Source organism: Trichechus manatus, unplaced genomic scaffold (assembly GCF_000243295.1).
Source record: "Trichechus manatus latirostris isolate Lorelei unplaced genomic scaffold, TriManLat1.0 scaffold00015, whole genome shotgun sequence".
Classification (NCBI taxonomy): Eukaryota; Metazoa; Chordata; class Mammalia; order Sirenia; family Trichechidae; genus Trichechus; species Trichechus manatus.
The window spans coordinates 15388924-15414415 of NW_004443951.1; the positions used below are offsets into that span (position 1 = coordinate 15388924).

General features: G+C 53.8%; 1 protein-coding gene across 1 annotated transcript in view; it reads left to right on the forward strand.

The window, feature by feature from the left end:
• The window catches only part of HIVEP3 (HIVEP zinc finger 3), a 511051-nt gene extending 487731 nt beyond the window's left edge, over nt 1-23320 (forward strand). Inside the window, exons 8-11 of the mRNA XM_004372078.2 lie at nt 7382-7557; nt 14028-14114; nt 21101-22032; nt 22523-23320. Coding sequence (XP_004372135.1) covers nt 7382-7557; nt 14028-14114; nt 21101-22032; nt 22523-23320 — 1993 coding nt within the window. The remainder of the gene's footprint in view (nt 1-7381; nt 7558-14027; nt 14115-21100; nt 22033-22522) is intronic.
• Nucleotides 23321-25492: the final 2172 nt, after the last annotated feature.

The following is a 25492-nucleotide window of genomic DNA, read 5'->3' on the forward strand; positions in this document are numbered from 1 at the left end:
AGATAGCATATGATCAAGAAACAAAGGTACTGAAGGAAGAAGTCCAAGCTGCATTGAAGACATTGGCGAAAAACAAGGCTCCAGGAACTGACAGATGTTTCAACAAACAGATGCAGCACTGGAGGTGCTCACTCGTCTATGCCAAGAAATTTAGAAGACAGCTACCTGACTGACTGACTGCAAGAGATCCATATTTGTACCCACTCCAAAGAAAGGTGATCCAATAGAATGAGGAAATTATCAAACAATATTACTAATATCATATGAAAGTAAAATTATGCTGAAGATCGTTCAAAAACGCCGCAGAAGTACATTGACAAGGAACTGCCAGAAATTCAGCTGCCGGGTTCAAAAGAGGACACGGAACCAGGGATATCATTGCTGGTGTCAGATGGATCTTGGCTGAAAGCAGAAAATATCAGAAAGATATTTACCTGTTTTATTGACATGCAAAGGCATTCGACTGTGTGGATCCTAACAAATTATGGATAACATTGTGAAGAATGGGAATTCCAGAACACTTGATCATGCTCTTGAGAAACCTGTAGATAAACCAAGATGTAGTCGTTCAAACAGGACAAGGGGATATTGCGTGGTTTAAATTCAGGAAAGGTGTGTGTCAGGGTTGTATCATTTCACCATACTTATTCAATCTGCATGCTGAGCAAATAATTCGAGAAGCTGCACTATATGAAGAAGAACGGGGCATCAGGATTAGGGGAAGACTCATTAACAACCTGCGATATGCAGATGACACGACCTTGCTTGCTGAAAGTGAAGAGGCCTGAAGCACTTACTGATGAAGATCAAAGACTACAGCCTTCAGTACGGATTGCACCTCAGCACAAAGAAAACAAAAATCCTCACAACCGGACTAATAAAGCAAAGTCATGATAAATGGAGGAAATACTGAAGTTGTCAGGGATTTCATTTTACTTGGGTCCACAATCAACACCCATGGAAGCAGCAGTCAAGAAATCAAACAACATACTGCATTGGGCAAATCTGCTGCAAAAGACCTCTTTAAAGTGTTGAAAAGCAAAGAGGACTAAGGTGCGTCTGACCCAAGCCATGATATTTATATAATCGCCTCCTATGCATGGGAAATGTGGACAATGGATAAGGAAGACCAAAGAAGAACTGATGCCTTTTAATTATGGTGTAGGCAAAGAATACTGAACACACCATGGACTGACGGAAGAACGAAAAAGTCTGTCTTGGAAGAAGTACAGCCAGAGAGCTCCTTGGAAGCAAGGATAGCAAGACTTCGTCTCACCTACTTTGGATATGTTATCAGGAGGGACTAGTCCCTGGAGAAGGACATCATGCTATGTAAGGTGGAGGGTCTACGAAAAAGAGGAAGACCCTCAAAAGATGGACTGACACAGTGGCTGCAACAATGGGTTCAAACATAGCAATGATTGTGAGGATGGCGCAGGACTGGGTAGTGTTTCCTTCTGTTGTACATAGGTCTCTACAAGTCGGAGCTGACTGGATGACACCTAACAACAATAGCAATTGCCTTTATCCAAAGGAATAATAAACTACTCATTTCTGTCTGACGGGCAGGTAGTTACAATTTGGAGCCAGACACCTAAGTTAAATCCCCATGGAGATAGGAGCACTATCTTCCTTGATGTTTACATTTCGAAGAGATGGCTCCTAGGTTCTTGAGAAAGACATTCCCGGGTTGTAACTGTGGCAGAAGGCTTTTTTAGCTTTTACAAAGATTTATATACTTCTCAAAGGGGCAGAGAAAGAATTTACAATTACAAGTTTTCTAAAGAAAAGGCTCTAAGAAAAGAGAGAAGGGAGTGTCCTTTTTTGCACCAGGGAAAATTAATTTACCCTCATATCAGACAGGGTTATGCAGGACCGGCACAGTGGTGGTTCCTTGGTAGAATGTTCTCCTTCCATAGGCAAAGACCCTGCTGGATTCCCTGCCAGTGCGCCTCGTGAGCAGCCACCACCCATCTGTCAGTGGAGGCTTGCATGTTACTATGATGCTGAACAGGTTTCAGCAGAACTTCCAGACTAGGACAGACAAGGAAGAAAAGCCTGGTGATCTACTTCCAGAAGTCAGCCAGTGAAAACCCTGTGGATCACAACGGTCTGGGCCACAACTGATCACGGAGATGACACAGAACCGGGCAGTGTTTTGTTCCATTGTGCGTGGGGTTGCCATGAGTCAGGGGCCTACTTGATGGCAGCTAACAACAACAATCCAGAGCCCAAAGCATCAAGTTCAACTTGGGCTTAAGAACTCAGGGAGTGGGAAAATCCAGGCTGAAAAAGTCTGATTTTAGTGTCCCGCGGTGATGTCTGGCTGGGGGCTCCCAACTGCAAGGAGAATGCAGACCCCGGAAGGAAAGCCTTGGCTTCCGAGTGTGCAGCCAGCGGTTATTGACTGAGCACTTGATGGGTATCAGGTGCTGTGCTGGGCCCTGAGAATGCATCATCGAATGAGGTAGACATGGTCCCTACCCTCGTGGGGATATTGGGGACTCTGCTTGTAAAAAGGTCACCACAACACACATAGCATGACAAGTGCTGTGAAGGAGTGAGGAGACTCCACAGGCCCAGAAGAGTGACGTGGGAAGGACTAGAGGAGCTGGAAAGACAGAAAAGGGGCTGATCTGGGGCAAGACACTTGGCAAGGACTTTGAGGCACAGTGAGGTCTAGTACAGTTGGAGGGGAGTGCAGCTGGGGTCAGGGATTGGTAATTGGTTCAAGAAGAGCTGGAGAGGTAAACAGTCCAGGTGGAGCCCGAGGCCTCTGGGTCTGGGCCTCGGAAGGGTAGGGCTTTATTCTGAGAGCATGGGAGGAGCATTGACTGGGGCTCCTGGGCTGGAGGAGGTGGCGGGGCTGGATCTATTTGTGAGTTCTCCCTCTGGCTGCTTGGTGAAGGAAGGATGCAATGTGGTAGGAGAGAGGTTGGTGGCCTGGCTAGTAGGGAAAGGGGGACGGACATGTTTGGGGTGTGTTTGGGACGTAGCATTGAAAGGTTGTGGTGATGGATTGAATATGGAGAGTGGAGAAAACGGAGTCACCAAGGATCACAGCCAGGTGGCCGGCTTGGCCAACCATGGGGACGTGGTGCCACTTACTGAGATGAGGACTCAGGAGAGGTGCTGTGGGGAACGTGGTGAGTGGCTCTGGGCACGTGGGGTGTGAGGTGCCTAAAAACCGCCAAGGGTGTGCTGAGTGGGCACAGCAAAAGAGGCCAGAGCTGGTGGGGGCGGGGGTGCCATCCACGTCTAGGAAAGTCAGGCCGTGTCAGAGGGGAGCTCATGTGGGGGAAGGTGGGAAGTGAAAAGGTACAGGCTGGAGCCTGGGGAGCCCCAGCACATAAAGGGAGACTGAGGAGGAGGGGCTACAGAGAGAAGGGGATCACACAAGTCAAGCAAGTGCTTTGGGAAGGTGATGTGTGAACTGCTGGTGAGAGGGCAGACAGGAAAAGGCAGAATGTCCCTTGGATTTAGCATCGTGTGACCTTGGCAAGAACAGTCCGTAAAGAGGTAGACAGCGAGTGTGGACAGCTCTTCGGGCTGTGAAGGGAAGCAGAGAAAGCAGTCGCTGGAGCAGGACTGGTGTCAAGGGAGGCTTTTTGGTTGGGTGATTTGTGGTGGGAGAGGACTGAGCTTGAGTCTGTGGGGATAGGGAGGTGCAGGAGAAGGAGGCAATGAGGCCCTTGGGAAACTGCTGGGGGCGGGTAGCTAATAGGTGGGGTCTCTGTGTAGGCAGGAGGGGCTGGGTCCCGAGCTCAGGAGGTAGGACTGGCCGTGGGTGGGAGGAGGGTCCAGTCCACACTACAGGACAGCTGCCACATGTCTGTCCCTGAGCTGGGCCCTGTGAGAACCCCAAAGCTGTACAAGCCCCAGTCCCAGCCTTCAAGGAGCAGAGAAGTCACAGACTCAAGGTCATTCAACCAGGACTGCCATCTTCAAAGTCCTGGGGCCCCTCAGTGACCATCCAAGATCTCTGTCACACTGGACTGTGTTGATCTCCTTTCATCTTAGCTTCCAAACCACAGCTCTTCCATACTTCTCTGATCTTCCCTCTGACTTCTCTCTCTGGGGGCAGTTTTTTGTTTGTTTGTTTTTTGCGACCGTTGCATTTTGGTACTTCTCAGGCCTCTATTCCCTTTTCGTTTCATATACTCTCTTGAGCAGTCATCTTCCTCCTCACAAATCTACATCTCCTGTCCTGAGTCCCAGATTTTCAACTGTGCTATGCATTTCTTCCTGTCTCTCTCATGGGCATCTCACACTCAGCAGTTGAAAACTAGAGTCCAACACAGTTTCCATCCAAGCCTGAGAATGGTAGCACTTGAGTGAGCCAAGTTGAAAACGTTGGGTCATTGTTTCTCCTTCATTCTTCCTATGCCCACCCATATGGCTGCCAAGGCCTGTGGGTTCTATGCCCAGAAGTCCCCAGAATCCCTGTCCTAGAACATGTACATAGTGCCTGGACAACTACTCTCTCCTCCTCCAAACCATTCCCTACGATGCCAGTGAGGTGTCTTCTCATACTTATCTTTAAGGCAACTTTGATCAAATCTAAACTTTTTAGCATGACATTCAAAGCCAATGGCGGTCCAGCCTGTCCTGCTTGTCCAACCTCATCTCCTCTCACTCACCAGACACTCCAGGCCTTTTAACACCTCCCACCTTTGCCCCTGGGTTCCCTGGCCTGAAGCCCTCCCTTCCACCTCCATCTCTCACAGTCCTCAACTCCTCCCAACCCAGGCACCCCCCTTGTGCTTTCCAGAAGGCTGTGCATAACTTCCATGAGGGTGACAAAGCATTGTACGTAGTTGTGTATGTGGCCTCCCCAGTCATGGCACCGCCCTTGAACACTCAAACAGAATCCTCTCTCTCTCTACATGTTTTTCTTGTTAGTTGCCATCTAGTCAACTCTGACTCATGGCGACCCTATGTATAACAGAACGAAACATTGCCCGGTCCTGCATCATCTTCACAATTGCTGGCATGTCTGAGTCCATCATTTGGCTACTGTGTGAATCCATCTCACCCAGGCTCTCCCACATCTTCGATGGCCCTCCAAACCTGATGTCTTCCTCTCGCGGTTGATCCCTTCTGATGACAGGTCCAAAGCAAGCAAATAAGATAATGTTCTGTTATGATCCATAAGGTTTCCACTGGATAATTTTCAAAAGTAGATTGCCAGGACTTTCCTCCTAGTCTGCCTTAGTCTGGAAGCTCTGCTGAAACCTGTCCACCATGGGTGACCCTGCTGGTATTTGAATTACCAGTGGCATAGCTTCCAGCATCACAGCAACATGCAAGCCACCACGGTATGGCAAACTGACAGATGGGTTGTGTATCTATTCATTTGGGGAGGCCGTTTGTCACCTAAGCTTGATATGGAGGAAGAAATGAAGTGATCTGAGAGCAGCCGAGTTGAATGGACACCATGACTGTTTCTGAGTTGGCCTAAGCATAGAACGCAGCCAAAACATGGTCACATCATAGTGGCCATAATGCCTGTGTGGGAGTGACCCCACATCACCCACCACAGTAGTGGACATAGGGGGAAGGTGAATGCTGCTGGACTCCACTGTAGTTGTTGGTTGGGGTTAGGGGATATCATGGACCCACTGAGCACAGCACAGCTGAGTTGAGGCTGGTGTCCAGGTGGTGGCAGAGCCCCCAGTGCAAGGAGGAGGCCAAGCCATTCTCACTTCCGTCTTCTCCCTGCTGGGAAAGGGAGCCCCATCTCAGCCTGTCTTCACCGAAGATGGTCTCCTGTGGGATGGAAGGACATGGGAATTAAAATCTAGGTGTGGGTAGCTGGTTTGGGTCTAGGAAGCCTGCCGCATGAGGGTGAATCCCTGTCACTGGGAGGCAGGCACCCCATGTTTGGCCATAGGATGCCTATTGTAAGACCAAAATTGAGTCATTCCTCCCCAATACCCCCACAATGGCCTGCAGTTCCTCCCATTAAACACAAGATGGCACTTTGCCCTAGAAAGTTGACCCACCTGACCTGAAGACCTTGCATCTGAAACTGACGGGTCCAGTGAGGGCCTGTAAAAGTGAAGAAAAGGTGGTTTTAGATGCCATGAGTGGCGTTGGTTGATCAAATCTGAGGTGGCAAAAAACTGTGTGTGTGTGTGTGTGTGTGTGTTGGTCATATTTCTGCTGCTGGGCAGGAATGTGTTGGCATCTTCCTCCCTGGTGTGCAGTGTAAGTGTGGGGCGTGGGCAGGGCTCTGCTAGACATTGGAAGGCAAGTTCAGCAGGCTGAGAGACCAGACCCTCCTCCAAAGCTCCTGTGCTGACAGACCCCAAGGTCTCTTAAGTGAGAAAGCTTTTTCTCCTGGAAGTATCCCTCAGCCCTGTTGCCTGCCACAGCCTTCCCCAGCCCCGCTGGAACTGGAACATGTGTAGTATTAGACCAGCAAGATGGCTTTGATGATGATCTGTTGAGCCTTGTGGCACTTGTGGATATGGAAATTAGAGCATTTCAATTCAGGTCTAGAGAATATCAGTGGCCCTGAGGCCCAGCTGGTGGACTGGCTGCCCTAAGCAGCTCCTGAAAGCTTTTGGCACTTCCTGTTATGATCCAAAGTGATCCCTGAAGCTCCGTGAGTGTCGAGGTGGCTGTGAATTTAGGTTCTGAAGAACTCCCAGCATGACTGGAGGTGGAGGTACAGGAGAGAGCGCAGGACTCCTAGAAATCATGGCGGTCCCTGTTACCTCCCCTCACACAAGTGTCTGGGTGGCTTCCCAACAGACTGTTTTAGCCTTTGTTGCCCCTAATGGGAAGGTGGACAGGCTTTGGGGCAGGTTCTGATCCCGGTTGTCACTTTCTGGCTTTGGAAGCTTGGGTGTGTCTCTCACACTCTCTGACCCTCAGGTTAGTAAGGGTCCTTGCCTCTGAGGAGATTATGATTCAGCTTGGGTGAAGTGCCTCGCACGGAGTGAGCACTTGGTAAACGGTGACTGCCAGTGCTGTTGCTGTTATTATTTTAATCTCGTGATTACTCTGTTGGCTTAGATGGTTCTTGATGGGCAGAGACTGAAGCCGGGGCTGGCTCTGGAAAGGAGGCCATCTGGGGACCTGGGGCTTCCCCCTCCCTGGCAGGAAGCACCAGTGTCTGCTGCCTACAGGGCAAAGGAAGGTGCGGCTCCTCCCATCCGTGGGCCAAGGCAGGCACAGGGATCCACTGTCAATCCCCAGGGCATCTCGGCCCACCCCACCTCTGGTTCTCTCTGGTTCCGCGTCTTCCGCTCCCGATGTCCGTAACAGGCTGGAGGAAGCTAGGCAACATGTACATCTTCTGAGGTGGGAACCTGCCTCTTCTCCTCCTTTTTTTTTTTTTTTTTTCCTTTACTATGACGCCTGTCGCTCATAGGTACAAATCAAACGAAGAGTATGTATATGTGCGAGGCCGCGGCCGAGGGAAATATGTTTGTGAGGAGTGTGGAATTCGCTGCAAGAAGCCCAGCATGCTGAAGAAACACATCCGCACCCACACTGACGTCCGGCCCTATGTGTGCAAGCACTGTCACTTTGCTTTTAAAACCAAAGGTAAGAGACAGTCGGCTGGGGCACCTGCCCCTGCCCAGTGCAGGGAGCTCCCCTCTGAGAGCCCCAGTACAGAGCCCAGGGGCCCAGGCCTCTTTGCCTGGGTCCCAGAGCACCCTACTTTCTCATTTCCTGCCCCACTTAGCAACCAGTGGTGGAGCAGCTGGCTCCAGACCGGGCAGTGTGGCAGTGGCTGCCCCCAGTCCACCCTCCTGGATTCCACATACACTCCCCCTCGCAGCTCACCCCTCCCCCACCCCCCACCAACCCGGCACACTCTTGAGCACAGCTCCTGTTGGCGGATTTTCCCTCATCACCCTTTCCTTTGCGTGTCTCCTAGCTGTTTAGCCACTGATCTGATGACCTCAGCATCCACACTTGTCACTGCCACTCTTGCGTTTGGAAATTCATTCCACCCTGAGCCACCTAACACACGCATCGTCACTTCTCATGCCAGAGTCCGCCCCTACCTCCACCACCTCAACACTCCCGCCATGTCCTGCTCCGCCCGGCTTCTCTGCAGCTCTCAGAACAGGGCCCGGCTCTCCCCTCCAGATGTCAGGATCAGGACAGGCTTTGGCAGTCACCTGTAAGAGGAAGGAGTCCCAGCCGTGGAGGGTATGTGTCCCAGAGAGTTATACAATGGGGGATGGTGGTGGCCTGGCCTGCTGCAGCCGCCCAGGCCTCTGGTGTGGATGAAGGGGGCCGAGTCTGCTGAGGTTCTTGGATTAAGCTCTTCCCCTCTGCTGATTCCGTTGGCTGCTCCTGCAGAACAGGCAGGGAAGATATTGAAGCTTCCTCGTTCCTTTGCACCTGAGCAAACCAAGGTGACCAGGAGGGAGGCACTGGGCTCTTGGCGTCCTTGGTGGCTTCAACCTCTTATGCTTTGCAGTTTCCTGGGATGATGGTCCTATCTTCTCCTTTGAGCGAGTTGGGGGGCCTCCACAAGAGCCGTTTGGTTTCTCAGTGGCTGGAACTAGAAGGCAGACTTCAGTCTTGCCCCATGTTGACCTTCCTCCTCTTGGGAAAGCTGCTCCCTGAGAGAGAGGTCGAGTAGCCTGTCTGGAGAGGCCCCAGCCCAGTCCTCCAAACTTCGTCACTTCCTCCGTCCTCCTGCTGCCCGGCCCCACCCACTCTCTCTGCACGAGGTCAGGGGTGAATCGATCACAGCGTCTGGCTCAGTGGCCTTCTCTCTGATTGTGCTCCCGTGCCTGGTCTCCTGACCTCGTTCACTGACCCCTTGCCCTCTTCTTTCCTTTCAACCTCAGGTTAAGCCCAAACTTTCCCCCCAAGGTTTTAGCTGGGGTAGAGGCACCTGTCCTCCGTTTCCTTACCCTCAATCCTCTTCTTCCTTGGTGTCACATAAGCAGTATTCCAAAGGGTGCCCAGCAAGGGTGGGTGGGCCAGGAGCCCCCATACCTGCCCCATGGGTGCATCGAAGGCACCTCAAACCCTGGAGCCTTGTCACCTCCAGAACAGCTTGGCCCAAGGTACATCAGCCCTGGAGGGGTGTTCTGCCCCCCATGTGTCCCCTCCAACCCCACTTCCTCTGACCTTAGGTGGCCAGTTGGGACTTGGTGAGAGAGAGAGGTGGGAATTATTGATTTACAATTTAAATAATAGTCATCGACTCCAAAAGCTACTAATCTCTTGTCCAAGCCCCCCACCCCCCGCCCCCCAAAAATGAGGAAAGTGAGTCCCAGAAAATGAAAGTTCTTTAATGCTAGAGCTGTGGCTAGAGCCCAGGACGCCTACCTAATGGCCCAGGATACCTACCTCATGGCCCTCCTCTCTGTGAGCAGCTCCCCACTTTCTCTGGAGGGAATGGCGGAAGGCTCCAATCAGGTGGTCTCCAGAGCAGTCAGGGCTGCTGCCCCTATTCCCAGGGTGTGCCTGTGAGACTGTATTGTCCCGTTCTCAGCAGGAGGAGCCCAGCCCCTGAGCCTTCCAGCTCAAATAGACAGGCGTGGGTGGGGGACCATGCGGAGCACACCTGAGGCCCATCAAGCATCCCCAGGTGTCCACTGCCTGAGAGAGCCGTCACCCCACCACATGAGACCAAAAAAATCCATCCTGGCTGAGTTTCTAGCCTGAGCAGTCTCCCCCTGGGGGGAGGGCCCACTCAATTCTGTCTGCTCGCCCATTTTGCCAGGTCTGAGAGAGGCCTGGGTCCCGAGAAGGAGCACCCATTTCCCCGGAGATGCCTTCATTGGAAGCCACAAGGAGCCTCTCCTGGGTCCCTTCCCTGGGTCTCTGAGCCAGGACAGAGCCCTGGAAGCTCAAGTCCTGGAGAGTCGAAGGTATATAATCCCAGCAGAGGGGCTGCAGACCATCTGCATTTGCCAGAGTGTGGAGCGTCCTAATGCCATCCTGAAGGCCAGTCCCCAAGGCTTTGCTCTCAACCAATACCAAGGAGTGTGCTGAGTGCTTTCTCAAATTTTCATGGGGGCTTACGGAAGAAAATACCTCAAGAGCCAAAGCAGTGAGTGAATCTGAAATGGTGGAATTTCAGACTCTGACTGGCAGAGGGGGCAGGTTTGGGTGGACAGCAGGTAGAAGCAAAGCAAGCTCCTCTTACCTGTCTCTGCCCACTGGGAAGTGAGGGAAGAAGCAGGACACTGGAGCTCCAAGGCCGTGTGTCTTTTTGGAGTAGTGTGTGGTGAGCCCTGTCAGCCACCCGCTCAGATAACATAGGCCGCCCTCCTCTCACAGACTATCTGCCTCCTCCATCAGTTTGCCTGTATATCCTCCCTTCCCTCTGACTCTTGAGCAGGGACCTAAGCCAGGCTGTGTGAGAACTGAGGCTGGACCTGGGGGCTGTGGTCCAGGACTGACTCAGGCAGTCAGTGGGGTCCTCCTATCGCCACCACCTGGCTGCACCCTGGCCTGGGCAGCCCTTCCTGTCTGTGTCTGTCTGTCTGTCTGTGTCTCCGTCTCTGTGTCAGATGCTGCGACAGCAGCCTAGGCCTCTGAGAACTAACTGAGGAGTGTCTCAGTGGGATGGGACCGGGAAAGCCTGCTGGGATGTCCCTGTGGAGGTCTGAAGGTCCTGTCGCCTCTTCTCAGATGGTTCCCAGAGGCCCATGAGGTGGCTATGCCGGATACAGGCCCTCATGCCAATCGCCTCAGGGGACAGTCTTCATGTCCACAAAGTGGCAGAGTGGGGTAGGGGCAGTTGGCCAAAGCCAAACAAGGCAGACACGGTCATTGGCTGATCTGTTAAGTGGAGGTTCCGTCTCTCTTCCACACTCCCCATCATTTTTCATCCACTTGCCTTTCCTCCTTCGTTCCAGGACTGCTGGGCTTTTTGTGGGTGGCTGGGATGACAATGAGAATCTGTGGACTCTGCCTGGCAAGCTGAGGTTCTGCCCCTCAGCCAGGAAAGGGTGTCCAGTCTGTAAAGGATGCCTGCAGCCATTTGATGCACTTCCCTTATGTCACAGTGGAGGAGGCAGCCCCAGAGAGGGGAGGTCACAGAGGGAGCCAGGACTAACACCCAGGCTGCCCAGTCAGTGTTCGCTTCAGCTGGGCAAAATCACCTCAGAGTCCCCAACTCCTCCCCTGCAGCCTTCAGGGGTGGGGGCAGAGGGGAGGTAGGCTCCCTGGTGCCTTCTCCTAAGAGCCCCTGAGCCACCAGGAAAAGTAAAGCCCATGCCATCCCAAGCATCATCTTAGCATCTCTCTCCTCCACACCCAGTACGATGCGTGGCCAGAGTGATTATTGTGGGAGCCACGTGGTATGGGAGGTAGGGAGGTACCAAGTGGTGGGCGCCTGCTCTCTGCCAGGCACACTGTGCTGCCCCTCTACATGCATTACCTCATCAAGCCCCCCCCAAGGGCCCCCACAAGGTAGGTATTATTTTACAAGTGCAGAAACCAGGGCTCAGAAGATTAAGAAACTTACCCAAGAGCACACAACTAGCAAGCAGCAGAGCCCAAACTCAAACCCAAGACCATCCAGCTCCTAAACCATTCTCATTCCATTCTGCCACAGTATGGAGCAGACAAGTCCCCTGGAGTCAAAGGACCTAGTTCTAGATGGGGTTTTGCACTAACTAGCAGTGTGACTTGGGGCCAGTTGGTCCACCATGTTGGTTAACGGGAGCCCTCCCATGGTATCCCAGCACCTGATCTTGTCTAACATCGTCACCAGAACCTGAACCCAGAGGTAAATTGAAGCAAAACCTGGGCCTGATGGGGGAGGGATTAGATGGTCTGTGAGGCTTCTTCCGTGAAGAGCATTTTCCACACCTGGTTGTTGTACACCCATCATGTGCTCGGCATCAGACTTGGTTGAATAGAAACCTAGACTTTCCAGGCAGAACAAGTATGATGAGTGATGTAGAAGCCAGAACAAGCAGTGTTCAGAGTCTTCCGTGACCTGGGGTGGTCAAGGGAGGCTGGGTCTGGTTCCAGAACCTCAGGGCACAGTTGGTATCTCTGGTCCATGGAAAACCTCAGATGCCTATTCCCGCCTCCTGACTGTCCTACTCAGGCTTGACCTATTCTGGACAGTGAGGGTGGAGGTCCACAAGGCTGAATAGGGACCTTTGGGGACCCTCTGGTCCCAAGATAACTCTGAAAGGTATGGCCCTGCTTCCCTTTGCCCAGGAGTAGAGGATCCAGGTTTCTTTACAGTTATAGCAGGAAAATCTGAGTTGAGAAGATTACAATCATAGATGAGGGCCAAGGGTAGGAAAGAGGAAAGGATCCAGCTTCTCATCTATCCCTGCTGCCTGCATCTGCACACCTTGGGGGATCCCAGCTTAAGATTCCCCCTTAGCCTCTCAGCAAAACCCTGAGGAGCCCTTGAAATTCTGAAAATGGTTAGGAAGCACTCTTGCCTCATTAATGAACTCTCTACCTATTCACCCATCCATCCATCCATTCATCCATCCTGTTTATCCATTTCTCCCATCCTCTCATCTAATAGTTTGTCTTCCTATCCATTTACCTTCCCATTTATTTTTTCATTCATCCTCACTGTCTCTCTCATTCTCCCACTCGTCCTCCTGTTCATCCATCCTTTCACCCATCTTCTCATTCTTTTATTCTCCTGTCTGCCCTCCCATACATTTAAATATGCATGCACCAGTCAGCCGTTCTCCATTTCATCCAGTTCTTCATCCTCCCATCTGTTTATTGACCCATTGTCCATTCATCCTTCCATTTATTTATTCATCTACTCCTCTATCCACCATCTGTCTATCCATTGTTTATCCACTCATCCAGCTCTCATCCATCTGTCCATCTTCCTGTTCTTCCTCCACTCCATATTTTCTCTCATCCACTTATCCATCCATCCATCAAGCTCTCTATGCATCCATTCCAAGAGTGTTACATTTGTCTATTCTCTCTTTCATCCATCCATTCAAACTTACCAACTAATAAGATTAATGAGTCACAGCACCTGACTCTGGGACCTTATAATTTATTATATGAATGACCATATCAAAATATAGCAATTTCCAGAGCAACAGTGAACCTATCACAATTTAGGGGTGGCTGCTGGGCTGAAAGGAACACCCGGAGGCATCTAGCTTGCACTCTCCTGGGGGCAAGCGGGAGTGCTCTGCCCCTCCTGCCCAGGACATTCCTGCCCACAGAGCCCTGGGGCCTGTGAAGTACTGTGCACCTGTGGGGCAGAATTGCAGCAGTTGCCACTGCTCCCTGATTCCAGAGCTGCTGCCCCTGCTCATTATGCTGTGGGCTGGACTGAGGACTTGGGGCAGAGGCAGCCTCCCCTACGAGGGCTTTGTAAGCATGGAGCCAGACAGAGCCTTTGCCCCGGCCTTCCTGGCACTGCTCCCTTGAGGAAAAATGAGGCCCAGGAAGGAGACCCAACTTCTTGACGGAAGTCAGGGCTTGAACCCCAGCCTTCTGGCTCCTGGATTCATGTCCGCCACACTTCCCTGCTCTCACTGTCTGCCCTCTCCCCATTCCCAATAGTCCTGGTTCCTCTCCCCAAGTCCTCTGGGCTCCCCTAGAAGTGTCCTCAGCCAGAAGGGGATCCTCAGCACCCACCCACTCTGTTGGTTAGCAGGAGCCCCCCCATGGCATCCCAGCACTGAGATAGTCAATGATCCCGTCTAATGATTGTCACAGCACCTGAGCCAGAGTTAACCCAGGAGCAGGGAAAAACTTAATGCACTTGAGGTCTTTTTTAATTAATTTTTTTGTTTGTTTTTAACCAGCATCTCACTCCCTCATTAAACCCTCTGCCCCTCACAGCCCCACGCCCACCCAACCCAACTCCAGCGTCCACCTTAAACAGCAGCTGTGGCTGCGCATCCGGCCTGTGGGCCTGAGCACTGGGGCATAGGGACGCCCCAGCCCCTGCCCTCCCTGCAGCTGGCACAGCCTGGAATATGCTGAGAAGCGACGGCCTGCAGCCAAGTGATGCCTCTGAGCCCCAGCCTGCCCTGGCACCCGACCCTCCAGCCAAGCCTGAGTCTGCTTTCCTTTTTTTCCAGGGAATCTGACTAAGCACATGAAGTCGAAAGCCCACAGCAAAAAGTGCCAAGAGACAGGGGTGCTGGAGGAGCTGGAAGCGGAAGAAGGTAAGGAGTCATTGTGAGTCGCCACCTCCCTCCCGGCCGCTCCTCCCTCTTCTCCCCCCTCCTTCCCCTCTTTTCCTTCTCCCCCTCCCTCTTCCTCCTCTTCTCCCTCCTCTCCTTCCTTTCTCACCTCTTCCCCCTTCTCCCCTACTCTTTCTCTCTCCCTCTCTTACTTTCTCTCCTCCTCTCCGCAGCACCCCATCAACCTCCTCTTCCTCCCCCTATCCCATGCCCTCCCCTCCACTTTTCCCAACCACTAGGAGACAGAGGATGAACAAGGTTAAATTCACAGAATGGCAGAGCCTGTCCCCATGCTCTCATAGGACATAGGACATGCAGCCGCGGCTGTTGGGCATTGTGTTCTACCGTGCAGTGCTGATGTGTTTAGAACATGCCTGGCCCCCAGTAGGTGCTCAATGAATGTTTGTTAAAGAAATTAATTCCTGAGTAATTATAGCCAACATTGATTTGAGCACCTACTACATGTCAGGCATGTTCTAAATACATGCCATGAATTATCTCAATGACTCCTCACCATAACTCTGCAAGGTACATCCTGTTATAGGCTCCGTTTTACAGATGAGGCCAGAGAGGTTAAGTGACTTACCCAGGGTCACACAGCTCAGGAAGTGGCCGAGCTACAGTTTGAAGCTCAGCTGTCTCCAGAGCCCATACTCTTCCCCACAGAATGAGGATGGGGCCACAGGGGTGCCAGGCCCTGTTGGGAGCCATCAGGTAGGAGGGTCTGAGACTCTCCACATGGTACAGACGAGGAGGCTGGGGCTCAGGGGGGCAGGTAACCAGCCAAAATCATAGCTCATCGGAGGCAGAGCAGGGTCTGGAGTCCACGTTCCCTGTCTCCCAGCTCCGCTCATCTCTTACACACCTGGTTTCCAGGGCCCAGAAACCGAGTATGAAAGAGTCCAAGATGGTGTGTGATGGCAAGAGAGCCAGGGATGAAAATGCACACAGGGCCAGCTTGCTGCTTTGGGGTCTTCCTGGGTGTCCATTTCCTTGCACCTGTGAGACGCTAGCTTTCAGTACATGGGATTCTGCTGAAATAATTTGCTGAGGCCTCCGAATTATGCTCTACATATCCCAGTCTTGCAGGAGCATGACAAGTGTGCAGAGCCCTCAGCGAGGCACCTGTGTGTGCACACGTGTGCAGAGCTCCCTGTGTGTGCAGAGCCCCCTCAATCATCACGATTATGTCCAGGGAGTCAGAAGCTTCTGCCCCTGTCTGCATCCTGGTTTCCTGGCCCACCCTATACTTCCCTCCTCTCCCCTCTTCCCCCTTTTAGAGCTGAGCCTTTCTTTACCAAGGTCCCCTTCGTCCTGGGACTTGGAGGGCCATTTCTCCCACAGAGCTGCTGCCGGCCCCTCTCCCAGCGCAGGCCTCTGGGCTTTCCCCAGCCCCGGTGCTGCTCTGCTGTTGCTCAGGGTCTCCCAACAGCTCAGTGCAGCAGTCAGGGATACTATTCCCGCGTATAGATGAGAGATCTGAGCTCCAGGATTTCCCACTAATCCCTGATCTCTGTTTTCTCTTGCCTGATGGCCAGCTCTTTTTCTTCTGAACCAAATTAATGGAGGGAAACACTCACAGGCAGAAGGGGCAAGGACATCCAACCCCCCCATCCACACACACACACATACATACACAGGGTGGTAATGAGTGGAGGGGGATCCCAGCCCCCTGACCAGGGCCAGCCCAGACACATCTGAACCAGAGCCCTCAGCCCTCTGAGCTCACCCAGTGTCGGGGAGCGTCTGGCGCAAAGGGAGGGAAGATGGGGTAGGGAAGTTGAGGGTCAGGTGCTGCAGGGCCTTGAGGCCTTGTTGCCTGTTTTTACACTCCAAAATTCATTCCAAATAGCCCTGGTTTTCAATTTATGCTGTATTGTAATGCTCACACTAAAGGCAGTTTGCTCAGTAAATCCAGCTACAACCTGTCACCCCACGCCACGCAATTCTTGACTCTGCCCTCATCCACACCCACACTCACATCTGCACACTCAGCCCTGAGCACACTGGGCCTTCTGGAGAATCTGGGAGGCTTTCAAGAGAGCTGAAGCCAGACCTGACAGCCTCTTGTCGTCCCTACTCCACCCCATCCCCATCCCCAGCCATGTCCTCCGTCACTGAGAGGCATATTAGAGCAAGTTTTTTACTAGACAAGGGAGAGGAGGAAGGTGAGTCAAAGGCAGTGGGCCTGGCTGGCACCACACAGCCTTGACATCAGGGGAGGGAGCTAGCAGGGCCCTGGCAGGTTGGTGGACGGGCAGTCTGCTGGAGGAGGCCGGAGGCACTTCCCCACACCTGGCGAGCCTTTGACCACTTTCCTGAAATCAGACTCAGGACTTAAGGTGTGACAAAGGGGTGTGTGAGTGTGTGTGTGTGTTTTGTTCCATTTTTGTTTTCTCTCTTCTGGGGATGTATTTGTAGTCTTACAAAAGGGTAGGCATTAAATCACATTTTCTCTTGAGTGAAATAAATCACTTTTATTGCACAGGACACATGAACCTGGGGCTCTTCCTCCAAAACTAGGATGTGGGGTTACCATGTTTTTCAGGCATGCACAGCAGGCTATTTGCAGACATTGTCTCATATCAGGCGGTGGAAACGTGTGTCACCCCATTTTATGTTGAGGGAAGTAAAGCTCAGACAGGTAAAGGCATTTGCCCAAGGTTATACAAAGGCCACTGGCTCCCTGTCACCCTAATGCCTCGGGGGAGGCTAAGCGCAAGCCTGGAGCTCCCCTGGGCAGGAGAGACCCTGGGCAGGTCCCTGGCCGTCTCCAGCCCCCTTTTCCCCATGAGGCAAATATGGATGATCCGGCCCAACTTTTGTGAGGATGAAGTCAATGCACTCATTCCAGAAATAATTAGTAAGCACCACCCTATCTCAGGCCCTGTTCTAGGTGCTGGAGAGACAGCAGTGCACAAGACACAGCTCCTGACCTCAGTAAGCTTACGATTAGAGGGGGGCACGGGCAATGAACGAAGATGGAACGTGGCGGGGACAATAAGTATGAAGCAAAAAGTAAAAGACAGAAAGTGCCAAGTGAGAAGCTGGACAGTGTGGGGAGGGAGCGCCCATGCTATGAAATAGGGAGGTGCAAGCACAGAACCTGAATGGAGCGAGGATCAAGGAGCCAGGTGGTGTCTGGGGGCGAGTGTTCCAGGCAGAGAGAACAGCAGGTGCAAGGTCCCTGGGGGGTAAAGGGCTTGGTGGGTGTGGCTGGAGCCCGTGGGCGAGGGGGCGGGGTGGGAAAGATGAGGTCAGAGGGAGCTGGACCAAATTTTTTGGGGTGGTGAGATCTTGGCTTTACTGAGTAGAGTGACTCCTTTGACTCTGGCTGTGCTGGAGAACGGCCAGTAGGGGGGCAGAGGTGGAAGCAGGGATCCAAGCAAAACACACATTGGCTTGGACCAGGTGGGCGGGCGCGGTGGGAGTGGTGGGCGGATTCTGATACACTTTGGAGGTGGAGTGGACAGGTTTTGCTGGCATATCATAATGGGGGAGGGAGGCTCTTGAGAAAAAGAGGAGCGAGGATGACTCCAAGGTTTATGGCTTAGGAAACTTCAAGGATGGAGTTGCCATGTCCCGTGATTTGGAACATTCAGGGAGGAGCAGCAGAGTTCGTGTCTGTTCGATACAAAGTAAAGATGTGGGAGGACAGCCTGGACCTGCGGACGGCCGGGTTGCCGCCCTTGACGGTGATGCAGTTGAGCACTAGCGCCACCTTGTGGCGAAATCGTAGTAGCGCCGTCTGCGAGCTGCATGCCGTCTCCGTCTGCCGTCCCAGGCCCACGCCTCAAGTGGCAGGGCTTTGTTGAGTGTTGGTTGTGATGCCAGCAGTGGCCGGACAGCTTTATGAGGGGCTTTAGAAATGGGTTGCCCAGATGTGGAGGACCTTGCGAGCCCTGCACTAGTCAGGGGACCCTTGGCTTCTTGTAAAGTTTCATTCATGCGCGGGGTGCTTCCTCGTCAGTAAAGAGGGTCTTTAGGAGCCCTCCTTTGCGAGATATGAGGAGACGCTGGGCTTGTCCCTTGCTCACTAGCAGCACTGCCCCTCCAAGCCTCATCTGCAAAGTGCTCACAATGCCTGACCCCACTGCCTTTGCCTGAGATCGCTGAGGTAACCAGAGATGGAATAAAAACCAAACCTGGTGCTCTCAAGTCGATTCCAACTCATAGTGACCCTATAGGACAGAATAGAACTGCCCCACAGGGTTTCCAAGGAGCGGCTAGTGGATTTGAACTGCCGACCTTTTGTTTAGCAGCCAGAGGCTAACCACGGAGATGGAATAACTAAGGTTTATTAGGCACTGTAGGAGCCCTGGTGGCACAGTGGGTTAAGCTCTTGGTTGCGAACCGAAAGGTCAGCAGTTCGAACCCACCAGCAGCTCCATGGGAGAAAGCTGTGGTAGTCTGCTTCTGTAAAGATTAACAGCCTTGAAAACCTTAGGAGGCAGTTCCGCTCAGTCCTGTAGGGTGCTATGATTCAGAATTGACTCAATGGCAATGGGTTATTAGGCAATGTGTGCCATGCCGGCCCCAGATGATACATGCATTACCTCATTCAACCCTCCCACCAGCTTCATGAGGTAGATTCTATTACTATTACCCCCAGTTTACGGATGAGAAAACTGAACACAGAGAGGGTTAAGTAACTCGGCCAACATCACACAACAAGGGAGTGGTGGAGCCAGGATTCAAACTCAGAGACCGTTGCCTGCTTCTCAATGCATAAACATCATTTTAAACTGGCAGTGTAAGAATGCAAGGGCTGTAAACTATAGTCTGGACTGAGCCACTAGCTCGCTGGGTAATTCTGGTTAAGCCCTTGGGTAAAATCTGTGCCTAGGGGTTCACCATATGTAAATGAGGTGTGGGGCTAGGTGAGTTCCCGGGGTCCTGTGAGTTCTCCACAAGTCAAGCCTGGGGTGAAACTGCTAAGTGGGTTTTGTTCCCACCCCCCATCCTTTTGTGGCTGTTAGTTGCCTTCAAGTCTGCTTCAACGCATGGCGACCCCATGTCCAACAGAACGAAATGTTGCCCAGTCCATTTTTGTGACCACTGTGTATTTTCAGTGCCTTCCCACCTAGGGGGCTCATCTTCCAGCACTGTACCCAACAAGATTCTGTTGTGATCCATGGGGTTTTCACTGGCTGATTTTCAGAAGGAGAGGGCCAGGCCTTTCTTCCTAGTCTGTCTTAGTCTAGAAGCTCTGCTGAAACCTGTCCATGATGGGTGACCCTGTTGGTATTTGAAATCCTAGTGGCATAGCTTCTGGCATCACAGCAACACACGAGCCACCACAGGACAACAAACTGACAGAAGACTGGTGGGCTGAGGTGGGCAGCCCCCCCCCCCAGGCCCCCATTCCCTTCTGATCTCCATTGTCATTCTGCTCCCAGCTGCCAGGAGACTTTGCCCCACCGCCTTGGCTCCCCCTTCGCCTGCCAGCCCCAGTTCCACCCCGGAATCTTGACCTCCATCTCCTGAATTCACACGTTTCCTGCAGTTGTGGATTTTACTGTGGCATCTTGAGTGACTTGGAAGCCTGAAGCCTTTGCTCTCTGCCCCCAGGGCAGCTGGGCATGGTGGGGCTAGGAAGCCTGGTAGCATTAGAGACCTCAGTCAGCACGTGCATCCAGCTCCCTTTGTCAGGATTGGGGCCTGATTACAACAGCGGCCTGGGCCTGGGTCAGTGTGTACGTCCAACTGTCTTGGTCAGGAGTGGGGGTGGTGCTGGCATCTCAGAATAAGGTCAAGAGGCTGGCTGACTGGCTTCTCAGCCCACCTGTCACCTGCCCACACCCTGCAGGCCAGAAACATGGTTCACAGCAGTCTGGCTTGGCAACAGGCTGGCAGAACCCAAACCTTCAGGAGCCTGCCAGGTGAGCCAGATGTTAGCTGAGCTCTCTGTATCATCCAGATTGCTGCCCATTTCAGAGATGCCCAAACTTGTTAGAGGTGGCCTGGCTGGTTGGGGCAGCCCCATGAGAAGCCAGACCAGGAGGCTAGTATTTCAGAGCCTGCTCCCCTCTGCCAGGAGTGGCACAGGCTCCCCAAAGGCCGCGGCTCCTCTGGACAAGAGTGCGGCTGGGATGGGGCCCCACTCTGCAGCTGGTGCCAGCCGAGACCCACAGAGGCCCTTGTGCCAGCCAGCGGCGGCCCGGCCACAGTGGCGCATGTGCGTCTTGTCTGACTGTGGCTCTGTGCTACTGGGCCAGCCAGCATGACTGCCCTGTCTCCAAACAGTAGATTCCATCATTCATATATTAGTAGTGATCATCATTATTTGAGCCCTTGCTATGTGCTGGGCACACGGTGATGCCTAACAAACCCTGGGAGGTGAGACCCTCACATTCATTTGACACAGGAGACTGAGGCACAGCAAGGTGACGTGACGTGCTCATGGTGGAGCCAGCACTGACCGCTAGTAAAAAACAACCCAGCCCACAGTCTTACTTCCTATGGTTCAGTCCCAGCCCTGCCATTTACCTTACTTGGGCAAGTTACTTCACTTCTCTGTACCTCAGTTGTGTCATCTGTAACATGGGGCTGACAGCCTCAGAGGATTATTGAGAACTAAATGAATTAACACAAATGAAGCCCTTAGAACTGAACCTGGCACGTGGCAGGTTGTTAGTTACTGTTAAGTCGATCCCGACTCACGGTGACCCCATGTGTGCAGACTAGAACTGCCCCATGGAGTTTTCAAGGCTGTGACTTTTCAGAAACAGGTCACCAGGCCTGTCTTCACATTAGTAGTAGGCGGTCGATAATAGTACTATTATTATTTACAAAGTGTTCTCATATCTATTATGTCCCTTAATCGGCCCAGTAATGCTGTGCTGTTGCCAGGGCTACTGTGCCCAGTTTGCAGATGAGGAAACTGGGGCTTGGAGAGGAGCGGCTGTGAGGCCAGCATGGTCCCAGGGCCCAACTGTGACCCCATGTCTCCTGCGTTTGTCCCCCAGGAACCAGTGACGACCCGTTCCAGGACTTGGAAGGGCGAGAGGGCTCGGAGGCTGTGGAGGAGCACCAGTTTTCAGACCTGGAGGACTCTGACTCAGACTCGGACCTCGATGAAGACGAGGATGAGGACGAGGAGGAGAGCCAGGATGAGCCATCTAGACCGTCCTCAGAGGCACCCCCGCCTGGCGCGCCAGGCATGCCGCGGGCAGACTCCTCGCCCAGGCAGGGCCCTCAGCCCCCAGATGCCCCCTTTGGCAACCAGGCTGCTCGGGGCAGCTCAGCCTCAGAAGCTGAGCACTTGCCAGTGGGCACTGGCTCCACGTCCAGCCAGAGCATCCTGTGCCTCCCCCAGCTGGGACCGGCCCCTCTGGGCCCGGTGGAGAGGGACGCAGGCTCGGCCCTGAGCTCCAAGGCTGTGTCGCCTAGAAGGCCGTGGTCTCCAAGCAAAGAAGCGGGCAGCCGCCCACCGCTGGCTCGCAAACACTCACTCACCAAAAACGACTCATCTCCCCATCGATGTTCACCGGCCCGAGAACCACAGGCCTCAGCCCCCAGCCCGCCTGGCCACCAGACCGGTCCAGGGAGGGACATGGGCCCTCTCCCTTGTGGGTCCCCAAGACTCGAGCTGTCTCCTCTCAGCCCCAGCCCCCTGCGAAGGGAACTGCCCCCTCGATCACATCTGCCCCCTGAGCGCGAGGGCTCCACAGATCCAGGCCCTTCCAGACACTCGCCCACCAGGAGAAGGCCCCTGGGTCAGGCCGAGTCACCGCCACGGCCAGCGCTGCCAGGGAAGGGGGCCTCGGCTGCACCAGGCAGCCCCGCAGTGGGCGAGCGTGGCCTAGGCTTGGGGCTGGCCCCGCGGGCTCTCTTCGCGCCCGCGCCTCTACCTCACAAGCTTCTCGGCAGAAGCCCCGAGACTGGCGCCTCCCCCTGGGTGAGTTCCTGCCCCTGTGGTTCTGGGCTGGTTCTCCCCTGTGGGTGGGGGAATTGCACCATTCACTCCTCTATCCAAGGCACACACCTGGAATTAAATAGCTCAGCCACCTAAGTAGCTGATACAGTGAAACCTGTGAGAGCCGGAACTTGAAGGGACTACTTTGTTTTTCCAGGTCTCCCAAGTTTTCCACCTTTGACGGGACGCAGTCCTACCACTTTTCTGTCACTTGTTTTAGTGGAAAATATTTCAGTACCCCCTCCCCAGAAGACGGGCTTGGAGGCTTGGAGGCCTGAAGGGGCTCCTGGTTGCGTGGGGTGGTGGCGGCCCTTGACAGTCAGGGCAGCCAGGCACAGGGCAGCCCACGGGCAGGGAGCTGGGGACTCCAGTTCTGGCCCCAGCTCGGCCGTGACTTGCTCTGTGATCTCTAGGCCTCATACATGACCAGCATGGAACCCTCTCTTTACCATGTCTTGTTTTCTGACCCCAGCAGAAGGCCGAGTACCGAAGTCCCTCCTGCTCACCTGGCCCTGCTCATCCTCTCTCCTTCCGGCCCTTCTCCGCTCCCCATGACTTCCACGGCCACGTCCCAGCCCGGACAGAGGATAACATCTTCAGCCACCTCCCTCTGCACTCCCAGCACTTGGCCCGTGCCCCGTGCCCCTTGATTCCCATTGGTGGGATCCAGATGGTGCAGGCCCGGCCGGGGGCCCACCCCACCCTGCTGCCCGGGCCCATCAGGGCCTGGGTCAGTGGCTTCTCTGGAGGTGGCAGCGACCTGACAGGGGCTCGGGAGGCCCAGGAGAGAGGCCGCTGGAGTCCCACCGAGAGCTCTTCAGCCTCCGTGTCCCCTGTGGCTAAGGTCTCCAAGTTCACACTCTCGTCAGAGCTGGAGGGCAGGGACTACCCCAAGGAGCAGGAGAGGACGAGCGGGGGCCTGGGCAGACCTCCCGACTGGGAACCCCCAGAGCCCACGCCCACAGACAGCCCCTGCACCCCGCCGGAGGCCTTGCCCCGGCCACCCCAGGGCTGCCGGGCAGAGCAGACCTGGCGCTCCCGCTTGGAGTCACCGCGCACTTTCGCCAACCCCAAGACCTCGGCTGCCCCGCCACTGGACCGCAGTAGCTCCACGGGCTGCCTGGCGGAAGCCTCCACGCGCTTCCCAGCTCGGAGGAGGAACCTTTCTGGGGAACCCAGGACCAGTCAGGGCTCCCCCGAGCCCTCAGGAAATGGGGCGCGCGGGGCACCTCCAGAGCAGCCCGAGGACGGGGGCACCCCAAGCACTTAGTCTCTCTCCGCTGCTTCAGCATCTGGCTTCCGGTGTCGGCAACAGACGTTTCCAGCCAACTTCCTCGAATCATCTTGCTCTCACGGGCCCCATTCCGTCTGTCCATCCGTCCAAGGAGCTTCTGCTCAGACCCCCGTCTGTTTTAGCTTTCATGTATGCAGTTACCTGTGCCTTTTCTGTACCTTTTGTTGCTTGAAAAGAAACAACACACACACGTGGAACACCCCACGAGGAGTTGGAGGCTGTGAATATTTCATGCTTTTTGGGGTGTAGGTGGAACCTCACCCTCTGCTACTGCGGTCGGCAGCCCCCCACCCCCAAGGCCAGGCAAGCAGTGGCCATTTGCTGAGGGGAAGGGGATGCACTGAGGGGGAAAAAAAAACTTTTAAAAATAGATAATTAAATGTAAAAGCCAACGCTCCTATGTACAGAAGTTTATGGTTCCTATTTATTGCCACCTTGTCCCACCCAGCTAGTGACCACCCTCTCTGCCAACAGCAGGGCCAGCGGCCCAAGGCAGAGGGACTCAAACACAGGCAGGCCCAGAAATATCAACTTTTTATTGTTTTGTTTTTTCTCTTTTATTTCTAAGAAAGGGAAAATATGTTACTTTTGTTAGGATTTAAATGCAAAAAAATAGGAGCAGGTGAAATGTAGGTGCTGGTTCCCCCAGGACTCCCAGATACCCGCTTGGATCTAGCATTTGACAGGTGGACGACCCCCCTCCCCAGCCCCTCCCTTCTGTGCCCCCCACCCCCCACCTGCTGGGCTGGGACAGGAGCCCTGACCATCCACTTCTTTGTTCCTGAGCACCTGCCCTAGGCCTTGCTCCCTGGCCCCATCCATAGTCAGACTTTCATGTTCTAAAAGCTACCCACAAGGGTGATGGGGCAGGGCCCACCCCTTAGTGGTCAAGCTCGCAGTGTCACCTTTCAGCTCCTGAGGCTGGAGTCTGGGTTTTGTTCCACATTTGGTCCTTGGGGTACAGGGGGCCCTGCTTTTTTCATGCTCAGGTCCTGGAGGTTTGCAGGGACATGCATCTGAACCCCTTTGTAGCAGGACTGCTCCCTCCCTCCCTCCCTCCTCAACCCCATACTGTCAGACTGCACCTCCCCCAAGGAAATAGCCCAAACCCAAACCCTGGGCCTTTTGGTTAGCTTAAACTTTTTAAAGAAATATATAAAGGAACTGGAAAGAGAGGATGATGTTTGACTCTTTCCCCACCCTCCTCAGATTCTCTTGACTTAGAAGATTGCTTGATTGTCCTAAGTCATTTGAATTCTTCTCCAAAGCAATCGGTTCAGAGCCAGTGCCCCTTCTTCGTCCCCACCTTCAAGAAGCTGCCCTGCATTTCCCAGGAAGAATTCTACTTTGTAGGAAAAATAATATGACCAAAAATTAAAATCCCAGGTTGAAATACGGAACCTGGATTCTAGCATGTTTGCCTGACCCGGGGGGTGGGGAGTGGGGGGTCGGGGTATTTGCATCCTTCCAGAAATGATCTTCTTTAGTTTCTACAAGGGGGATAAAGCAAAAACCCCAGGACCAGGGCCATGGCTCATCCAGGCTGACGCTGTTGCCACCTAACAGAGCAGGGGCCTCGATTCACCCCAGGTCCTCAGGCAGGCCCATCTCAGGGCTGTTGAGCTGATGAAGCTGTTTGGATGAGACACAGTAAGAGGGGAGGGTTGAGACACTGCCCGGCTCCCCGGGTGTGGCCGTATCCCCTCCTCCCGCTCTGTGTCCGGCCTTCCCCTGCTTGGCCCCTTCTGATGGCCAAACTAGCCATAGACTCCGCCTCCAGCCAGACCACCTTGTTCATTCTCCTTTGGCCTCTCTCAGAGCTAGGACAGGATGAAAGGGAAAGGCCTCCCTCGCCACAGGAAACTAAGAGGTCCACTGTTCCCCAGCGAGCTGGGAGGGGTTAGCAGTAGCTCTGTGCTGCTTGCCTCAGAGTCTGGGGCTCCTGCCACCCTGGGAAAAGGCAGCCAGCCCAGCCTTGACCGTGTTGGCACTGTTATGGCCTTCTTGGGCCTGGCAGCAAGTGGCAAGGAGCCTGGGCCCAGTCACAGCACAGGCCAGCGTTCCCCCCTCGTCCCCTGTCTTGCAGCCTGAACCTACAGGGCCGCCCGAGAATTAGACTTCAAGAGCTGAGAGCTGGGCATTGCTTTA